Source organism: Cynoglossus semilaevis, chromosome 9 (genome assembly GCF_000523025.1).
Source record: "Cynoglossus semilaevis isolate Cse_v1.0 chromosome 9, Cse_v1.0, whole genome shotgun sequence".
In the NCBI taxonomy this organism is placed as follows: Eukaryota; Metazoa; Chordata; class Actinopteri; order Pleuronectiformes; family Cynoglossidae; genus Cynoglossus; species Cynoglossus semilaevis.
In genome coordinates, this window is record NC_024315.1 from 2,170,361 (window position 1) to 2,181,298 (window position 10,938).

General features: G+C 38.6%; 1 protein-coding gene across 4 annotated transcripts in view; it reads right to left on the reverse strand.

The window, feature by feature from the left end:
* The window catches only part of inpp4b (inositol polyphosphate-4-phosphatase type II B), a 121,084-nt gene that overhangs the window by 24,497 nt on the left and 85,649 nt on the right, over positions 1-10,938 (reverse strand). For all 4 annotated transcript variants that reach the window (XM_025058211.1, XM_017035536.2, XM_025058212.1 and 1 more), the window contains 2 exons: positions 9,803-9,933; positions 1,264-1,368 (listed from right to left, as the gene is read on the reverse strand). In XM_025058211.1, the coding sequence (XP_024913979.1) occupies positions 1,264-1,368; positions 9,803-9,933 (236 nt within the window). The remainder of the gene's footprint in view (positions 1-1,263; positions 1,369-9,802; positions 9,934-10,938) is intronic.

A 10,938-nucleotide genomic window follows, 5' to 3' on the forward strand; every position in this document is an offset into this window, starting at 1 on the left:
GTCTACAGTCTACAGTCTACGGTCTACAGTCTACAGTCTACGGTCTATAGTCTACGGTCTACGGTCCACAGTCTACGGGCTAAGGTCTATGGTCTACGCTGTTTGTAGTTTGTCATTAAGAGGAAGGAAAAAAAAAGAACGTTTTTTTTTTTAGGAAAAACTAAAAGAATAATATTTTAAGGCCAAAGTAACTCTTCATCATTTCTTTCTTTACTGTGTGATCGACAAACGAAGTGAAAGTGAATGTTTGCTGCAAAAACGGACAACAGAGCTGCTGTACTGAAGACACAGGGCTTCATGAATATTTCAGTTTAATCATTTGTTAAACGTTAAAGATATTTCTCTGGACCTTGAACTGCACTGAAAAGAACAAATATGTTTTTATAAACGCTCTGTATCGTTATGATAAAAACTGCCGCAGCAATGAGCAGCAAACAGCTGTTGTGTCCTATTAATAAACCCAAGGAACATTTGTTCTCTATTTTTATAAACAATTCTTTAAAAATGAACAAAAAACTCACTGCACGTGTGTTTTGTTTTTATTTGTATTAAAAACCTTGATTTTAAATAATTAAATTTCCCGACTCAGAGGTAAATGTCGCTCGACATTCTATTTATATTAATCTGTTTTTGATGAGTTACTCACTTTTTTTACTGCTTTATTTTAGAATTGGAACAAAACTTGTCTTGTTTTTGATCCCGAAAACCTCCGTAGTCAACCTCTGAATCTTTAAACTGTTTTCACCCACTCTCTGTGTGAGTAACTTCACATATTATACCGTTAACAAAAGAGAGAAACCAGACCTTATTAGTTTGTAGATATTCGTTATAATCTCTTTTTAGTGAAGTTCATTACTGCTGTTTTCCTCTTTACTTTAAAGGTTTTATATTTTTTTTTATATATATTTTATATATTATATTATATATATGTCCTTACTAAGAAAAGACTGATTTTTTGGGGGGACTACTTTTTTCGTGAGGCAGCCACATCACACTGAGACAGTTCCAGGTTTCTAACGTCCTCCGTCAGCCAGAGGTCCTCGGTGGAGGAGACGAGGGACGTCATTAACGTTGTGTCCAACTCTACCAGGCGGACTGAAGCCTCACCTTCAGCCCCGGTGACACCGCCCTGGGCTGAAGACTAACAACGGCTGCAGCGGCCGACCAACTCAATTCAAACTGTTAACTCCTGAGTCTGTAAAAATGTAAAGTGTATCATTGTGTCTCAGACACACGGTCGTGGGTGGGTGGGTGGTGTAATACCTGTTTTCCTGGGGCAGGTCACTCTCATCCTCTGGGTGTGCAGGTTTATTGGGATGAACTCCAGGGATTTCTGGGCTTTGCAGCAGCTCGGCTTAAATGAGCGACCTGTAACGGCAGAGGTGAGAGTTTGTCACACAGTCATAAAAGAACAGAACTCAGAGGAAGACACTGAGGTCTCTGTTTGACCGTTTGGTGTTCAGGAGCGTCTGTACTGCCTGTTAATTTGGTTATTTAGAAGAAGAAGAAGAAAAGAGAGGGAGAGAGAGAGACACACACAGAGAGAGAGAGAATATGTTCACAATCATTAAACACAAAAAAAAGTTTGGAATTCTCCAGAAGGAAAAGAAAAAAACCAAACCGTTGTGTGCAGCTGACTCCAGATCTCTGACTGAACCAGTCACTGACATACAGGAAATACAATAGCACCTAATTAATATCTGATTAACTGGGAGGGTGAATGAAGTGCAGTCATTACTCAGTAACCGTGGTCTGGAGGGTTGGCGCTGCCTAATTGCTTTCAGTTTCAATCTGAAATGGTGAAAAACAATGTTCAAGAAAATTCATCCAAATGTTTCTTGGCTCCAGTGAGCGGCTGCTTACACGACTTCAGAAATCTTAACACCTAACCGGGATTTTACAACCAGGAGCAATCAGTTTGAAAGCAGCAGCGACAAACAAATCATTTCAATCAAAGTAAATTACAACCCAGTCTTCAGCTGGAGGTTTTTCATTCACCTAGTTTGAGGTGGAAACAATTTGTTTGTAATTTTCTGCATCTTCATCCACTGCTTACAAATATTAGAACGTTACATTATGCACCGCAGGGTCCCCAAGCCCTGGTCCGGGGACCAGTGCTGGTCCGTGGGTCATTTGATACCGGGCCGCACTTGGACACAGTGAAAAAACTTACTTCAGTTTCACTAATTTACTTCATTCATATCCCTTTACTTTTTTCATTCAAAGATAATCTGACGATGTTGCGAAACAACAGGTCAAAGGTCATTCGGGTCCACAGTAACGGCTGATACAGGTTCTTGGTACAAAAAAGGTCGGGGAACCGCTGATTTACTGCATGTTCAATAAGATTAAAACTCACAAGGACAATATTTACAAAACAGTACTAAGAGCAGAGACAGGTCCAAATGTCATTGGCCTTTATGACAGTATGGCATTCAAATGGGCGGCGTTGATTTGACAGATGTACTGAACACGGACCTCACTTTATAAAAACGAGGACGAACCCTTTACAAATGGACGATGACTCAAACCCTTTACTGAGAACATTTTCATAAAAGTCTGACCATCGTCAAAAACTCTGACGTTTGAGATGAAGGGCCAAGGTTTTTATATTTATGTACAACCTCCACTGTCTGACCATTAATGACCAGAGCAGACGAGGCCACAGGACTTTTAGTTAAAACCTAACGTCAGCTCTTTTTTTATTCCCTCACACAGTCGGGAAAAGAAAAGGTGACCCGGCGCAGATAATAAAGTCATCCATGACTGAGCCGGGTCTGGTGTCGGACTCGCTCGGGAGACGAATGATTACCGAGTTATTAGCAAACTTAACGACGTCAGGACAGATATGTTGGTTTTGACACGAGTAGAACAAGAGGAGAGAGAGAACGTCCAGCTGAGACTGGACCCTGACGAGGAGAAACACTGTTGAACGGGACATTAGATATCCAGTGTACATAGAAGAAGAAATCAGTGGTTTTCAAAGTGGGGGCGGCGCCCCCCTGTGGGACCTCAGGGAAGAAGAAGAAATTCGAATAATTATTTTTTCTTAAATGGGTTTTTTAACGGTTTGTCCTGAAACATAAAACAAACAAACTGCTGTAATGATCAGATTTTTTAAAGTTTATGATGGTACCTGAATGCACCATATCCTGCGTTAGCACACACATACATGCACTCATATATGCCTTATTATTTTGTAATAAAACATGGCCGCCACATCCTTACAAATCTTTTGGAGCTTGACATTAAAGACAAAACTGAATTTTTAAAATTACATTCAAGTAACTTACTCAGTATTTAAATATATTAAATATTAAAATACTAAAAGTCACATAGAGTATATTTATACTTTCACAAACCATATCTAATAAAATGTCGTTCCAGTTTAAGCTCCAGCTCCTGAACCAGGATTCAAAGGTTGAACCAGTTTTTACGTAATGACCGTATTAGACCACGCTGGTGTGGTAATGATGTCGGCATAATTACATTTGTTCATTTTAACGTCTGTGTAATATCTGTAAGTGTTTCACTTAATGTGTTAACGGTAATCAAATTCAAATATGTTAATCAGTCGACGGCTTTGATTGGCTGCTCGTGTACTGTCTGTACATTTGACCCCAGTGTGACCTCTACTGTAAAGAAGAAGGAAAAGTGTTCTCCTTATCGTATATGAAACGTAAACGTCAAAACATATATATATGTTTGACACAGTAAGTACTTTTTAAATTTCTCTCCCTGTGTCCCTGAATGCACCGTTCCCTTTTGTTCCAGTCTTTGTGTAGATACTGGCCTTTCATCTATTAAGATTTACAGATTTAACATTTATTTCCCTTCAGTCAAAGGTCAGTTTGGGGGTCACCATTTTTAGGTCAGACACTCCTTCTGACGCATTGCACCCTGGGATTTTTGAAGGCTAGCTGGCATCGCAGCCAGACCTCCTACAGGGCAGATTTATCACTGCAACAGTTAAATGTTTTTAAAAATCAGCAGCACAGCAGTTTTTCCCTCACTGTGGGGACACGAAGATCCATTTCATGCACAATAATCTCTGATTAGAACGCATTTAGAGATGAATTGTCAGAATCCCTGAGGTAGGAGAACATTTCACAGTTTCAGGCGAGTTACACGAGAAATTCCAGTCCATTAATTTTCGCCAGATCTCCCAAGCTCGCTCTGATTTGATGTTTTCTTTTCAGGCCTGGACTCTTCCAGTTTATTCAGAAGACTTAACTCCAACAGAAACTCGTGACCAGGATCCGGCTCACTGCTGCTGACTGCTGGAGTTTTTTTTTTTTTTTTTTAACCTCCTAATTTCATCCCTTCCCCATTGTTCCTTCCACCCTCGCTGGTCTCCATGATCCAGGAGCAGTGGAGCAGTGGAGCAGCTCCGCAGCAGTTTACTCCCACCTCAGAGTTAAACTGTGAGGACTCTTCAAGTCCTTCAACCAAGTCCTTAAATTATTAGAACGTCTCCAGTAAAACGATACATTATTAAGTCGAATTCTGGGGTAAACACTGCTGCTAAAATGTCATTACTTCCTGTTGCAGTTTATTATTAGACCATTACTGTCAGAAAAACATTACCTCTCACATCTGATTGAACAGGACTTCCTGCTTCAGTTCTTGGAATGAATGGGTAAAAATATTGAAGCAAAAAAAAAAAAAAGTTACTGAGTTACAGCCAACTCTGAAGGTCACGGCCCGCAGGGAGCTGGTGAGTGTTCTCAAGTCTCTGTTAGCTAACAGTCAAAACAGTGTTTGTGATAAATACTGAGGATTTACAATTACATCTGTCCAAACCAGATATTCAAAACAACAGAGAGCACCACAGTACAGTGACTGAGTCAAAGACCGGACCTGAGTCTGATCATAAATTCTGGATCGTGACCTGAGGTGACCTGGAGCTGTTCTCCCAACCTGACTGAGTTTTGGCATCAGTCAAATTCTATAATATTAACAAAGCCATTGATTATATATTAATTCACTGAATGTCGAATAAAAATAAAAGGAAAAATATAAATGTAATTGTTGTGGTTCATTAAGGAGGATTATTGGCTGAAAGGTTTGCAGTGAAGTAAAAGCGAGAACCAGAGGTGGGCGCTAACATTTAACTCCAACAGAATACCAGGAAGACAAAGAACAAGGTACACTACAGTACATCCACACTAATTAGTTTTTGACGCTTAAATAGTTGGGGTGAAGCTAAGCTATGTAGATAAATAGAGGGAGGGAGAGAGAGAGAGAGAGAGAGAGGGAGAGAGAGAGAGCTTAAAGGGGGAGATACCCAGAGCAGACTCCAAACCAATTTAGCAGTGTGGTCGAAGATGAAAAAACCTCCACTCCACCTGCATATGCTTCCCTGGATATACTGCTGAACACGCTGAAGCGCTCCAGCTAAAACGTAAAGCCTCAAAAACTGATAAAACTCAGCTCTGAATTAAAACATGATGTGGCTGAAAATGACTGACGGGGCGTTTTTTTTTTTTTTTAAAACGCCAACTTAGCGCTAATTGAATTGGATGACGTTTGAAAAACGTAATATTCAGTACATCCAGGGTTTTTTTTTTCCCTCCTAATTTCTGAATGTGTTCCACAAATGTGAATGTACTAGTGCTGTGACTCTCAACTCTGCAGGTAAAGACGAGTTAAATCTAATGTTAGTTCAACTCTTTAAAGTCTGTACTGTTTATGAAATCAGGTAGCAACAAAACTAAAACTACTACAACCAAAAAAAAAAAAAAATTCAGTACCCATATACCCAAAAGGTGAAAAGGTCAGCAGCTCCATCTGCAGTTCAGTGGTGCTGCATTCAAGGACCATCGGTCTTAGTTACCAGCTGAAAACAGTCTTTTGACACTGAACTAAACAGGTCTCCTCAGTTCACCCAGACGAGCGGTTACTAAAGGTTAATATTCCAATCAGTGGCTCAGCTGCCGTCACCGCTCACCGGGGTCTCACTGCAGGCAGCGCTGCCCTGGGGACGAGGCTAATCGAGCAAGTGACTGTTGTAGGTTAGATGAATTAGCCGTATCAGATTCCCATCTGTCTGCCCAGGTGGGCTGGCTGCGTGACAGACGGGCCAGATGCCAGGAGTACTGACCGCTATCTGGTCAGCATCTCCACTTTTAATCATTTGCGTCCTTTGTTTTCTCTTTACCATTTGTTTGGTACACGTTTGACTACTTCACATATATACATATATATGTATGTACACACACAGACACATATATAGAAATATATGTAGATATAGGTATACATATACATATACATACATATAAAGTTATATATATACACTTATATATACAGTATATACATATATACTGTACATATACCCACATACATATATGTACATGTATTTCTATATCTAAAAACAGACACATAAAACAGACACATATATAGAAATATATGTAGATATAGGTATACATATACATATACATACATATAAAGTTATATATATACACTTATATATACAGTATATACATATATACTGTACATATACCCACATACATATATGTACATGTATTTCTATATCTAAAAACAGACACATAAAACAGACACATATATAGAAATATATGTTCATATAGGTATATACACACAGGTGGTATACACAGGTATATGGTATATATATTTATATATATATATACACATATACACACACATATATGTACATATACTTCTATTTCTAAAAATATCATTTCAAGTGTGGCGCAACATGCATTGGTCCTTTATTGGACACATTCAGTTTACGTCTGTAATCGTTACATAAACTGTATTAACAAATTGTTTGTCCGGGCAATATATTGTCCATTTATGTTTTACGCTCTTGGTTTAATTGAGGCTGCACATGCTAACTCATGCTACGCTCCACTGTGGCCGTTCAGCTTCAGTTTGTTGTCTGATATTTGATGTGAATATTCAAGCTCTAATTGCACAAATAAGTTCTGTAATTTTTTTTGCCTCGCTGAACTTTTAGAGGAGATAAAGATTGATTTTGAAAACTTTCATGGTTTAACAAGTTAAACAAATTCGTCTCGTTCTGAGCCGTTAAATCATTTAAGAGTTTTTTTTTTTAAATATTCACAAAGAAAAACAGAAGTAAAAGGGACAGAAGCTGTTTTAAAAATGTTTATATAATAATTCGATCCGTGATGAGTTAAATGGAACATTATTGTAGGACTAATCTGGATGCTAATTAGTCATAATTAATAAGACAAATCAATACTCCTCAAAATGAACCTAAACCTGAAAAGATTTTTCCGGATATTACTGGGACAGAAAAACAAAGTTGGCAGTAGAATTAGCCGCTGAAGACACGCCGTAAAAATGTGCAAAGTGCAAAAGTGCAGAAAACCATGAAAGTGCAACAAACAGATTCTGTTTGTGCTTTAATTTGCTGTCTGTACTCAGCGGATGTACAGATAATTAATTCATGAAGAGCGAACAATTATTAGAGCGTCTCAAGTACTTGCTGAGTACAGCTCATCATTAAAAATGGATAGAGCACGGGAACTGAACACAATGTACTGTGATACTACTCTTTCTTTGTACTTGTGTGCAACATACAGCACGTCAACCTCCGAAATAATCACAAATCTGACATTCAATGTCGTGGAGGTGAGTTGAACATATTTCAGTCTCGGCCGTCGGTCGCATCAGGTGTCGATAATTCATCAGCGGTGACTTGTTTGCGCCTGTCATCGTGCTAAGGTAATACAGCTCATGATTAATGAGGTGAATTAGTTCGGTTGAAGCCTGTGTGTTTATCGAGACATTAAGGCCACGCGAGGTTTCTGTCAAGAACGATAATAAAGACCAACATCATCGAATCCATTTTCTCCTGTCGTCAGATCTGTTCCCTCTGAGGCCGACGGGACGAGAACCTCCTTCAACTCACTAAGACGGATGGGAAAACGAACAGGAACAAACTGTAATCTCACCACGTTGGTTCACCTTCATCTTCATCTTATTAAATATAACAAGAACTAAAAAAGAAAAGTCTCAAAAATGTGATATTCAACCTGATCTATGAACTAACATACATTAAAAAGAGTAAAATTTTTATACCCTGTAAAAGAGGTTCATTTAACTATTAACACAATGATAATAATAATAATAATAATAATAATAGTAAATAATTTTCATGTATAACAAGAAATGTTTTCTTGTTAAATTTCCTGACCGCATCAACTCCTCCTTCCTCACGTTGGCGCTCCACGCAGCAAATTTATGACCTACACCTTTAAGAAACAATGTACAAAAACATTTACATAGTGAGTGTAAAGCTGTAGGATTGTAAATGAGACGTGAGAGTCCCATTTACTGGAACATTACCTAAGATTTATACCGTTTTAACGTTGCGTACGAAGTGTTTACCTAAACAGAACACAAATGGTTCTGGAACTCTCTGACAAGCAGCAGGAACATGAATCAGTCTCTGACGAATCTTAACATCGACAGAGACTCACGCAGAACTTCAGAGATTCTCTCTCTGTGTCGGGATTTAGAGGGGTTTGATTTGTCAACAATGATCCAGACGTAACAGCGTGGATTAAAGTCACTGCACTTGACTTCATTAAATCTGAACTCAAATGACCTCTGCTGCCACACTGAGTCACATGACCTCTGAACAGGTGCAGATTACGGAGCCCAGGATTAACACAGAGGAACAAGAGTCACCCTAAAGTCTGATCCTGGAACATAAGAACCGATTTGGTTCCAATAATGACCTGGGAGTCCACAATTATCAATATTAGAACCGATCAATCCATTAACGTTTGGACAAATATCAGCGCTGTGATAATAGATTATATATAAGATGTGGACGTTGCTGTCTTCACTGCAGGCTAAGGTTGAAGTGGTAACAAAGTAGGAGTGTTTTTTGTTTGTTTGTTTGTTTGTTTGGAGCATCGCTGCGGAATGTTCCGATCAGTTCTTCAAACACATTCTAACGCTACCTTTGTTTGGAGCATCGTTGCGGAATGTTCCGACCAGTTCTTCAAACACATTCTAACGCTACGACAAACCAATCATGTTGCTGATTTTCAATTATGGGAAGGTTAGTTAGACACATTGATAGAAACAGCTGCAGGAGCAGACACGCCCATTATTTTGGATAATAACATATGAGAAACAATCATCGTGATGAGATTTTGGAGCAAAGAGTCGGCCGACCAAGAGTGAAACAAAGTACCTGGAACTGGGAGTATTACAAATGGACCAGTACACATGGGCTAACTTTGTGAAGTAATGTTCAAAACCACAGAGAAACGTAAACTAGTTCTTTTTCTGAGATGTTGCTCTGATCATGTGACCCATGTACTTTCAGAGTACAATCTCCTTACATTAGTGTTTCTAAAGTAACTTTGACATATATTTATTATTTATTATTTATTTATTAGTGTTTCTTAAAGTAACATTGACATATATTATATTTATATAATATAATATTTATATTTATTTTTGGATGGACCATCACAGTATATATATGTATGTATATATATGTGGATGAACCATCACAGCACACAAGTATATAGGAATTTTGAGCCAGCTCCTATTGGCAAAATTTGGAATTTTGAGCCAGCTCCTATTGGCCATCGGTGGTACTGCAGCTAAAACAACGCATTAGAGTAGAATAACAAAACCGTTTTTTTTTATTCAAAATGAATTCATTTGTTATTGTGTGTAATAAGATACAGACATATACAGCGGGGCTCCCTCTTTAAAGGTAAAGTGCTAGCTGTTTCTATAGCAACAAGTCAGCGACCACAGTCAGCAACACAGAGAACAGATGGAGTCGTACCTGAAGTCTTGTCCATTTCAGCCAGCGTCTCCTGGTAGGAGCTGATGACTCCTCCGTATCTGGTCATCACCTCCTTCCTTAGGTTGTCCCAGTGAGGGGACAGCTCCCCCAGCTCCTTCAGGTCCTGCATCCTACAGGTGAACACAGACTTCGTTACAAGCTGTGGTTGAAATTCTCTCACCTCATCAAAAAAATAAAATGTCACCTATTTTTTATGTGTGTAGTGAAGGCGTACGTAATAAAAAAAACATCGATTCCTCGTGGACACGATTGTGGAGAAGACTCATCGAAGGTTAATGAGAACATTCATCTATAGATTGTACAGTACACTGTGTACTGTGGTGTAACGTACCACGCAGTACAATAACCTGGAGTCGAAGTAACAGTATTTATTTTTCTGGTTTCTGCTACAACAAATGAAACAAAAGTCAATTTGAACAAAACCAGTTGTCCAGGTCACTGTTTTTTTTACCATAGGGCCACATTTACAGTAAATACAAACAAGCTCTCACACGAAGAGTCACTGTGGTCAACAGTGAATGAAGTCGGTTTGTTTTTGGACTGTGGGACTGAACTGTAGAGAAAATCCAAACACCAGGATGGAGAAAAGTCACCAGTGGAGATTGAACTGACGGACATGGATGGTTGGATGGATGGATGGATGGATGGATGGATAGATGGATAGATGGATGGATGGATGAACATTACACTTAACACATCATCTCTAAAATGAAATAAGAATATTTTCCTACATTTACTTTACACATTAACAAAAAGTGTGTATCATATAATCTAATATCTGCCACTCTGCAAAGATATTTATTTTTGTACATGTAAAGAATGTGCCACTCTGCAAAGATTTACTATTTATATATTTATTTTTGTACATGTAAAGAATGAATGAGTGAATGAATGAATGAAGTCCAGTCACGTTTCACTGAACATTTACATGTGAAAGGCGACATCAGCTCAACAGACAACTGCAGTGTTTATAAGAGAAAACTCCACCGCTGTTGTTGAAGGGGGAGGTTCAATTCAAGGTCGTACTTTTCATTTACTTAATGATAATGAGACCAATTTTCAGTGATTATACATCATACGGTGCGCCTGCAGCATGTGTTTAAATCAAAGGCCGT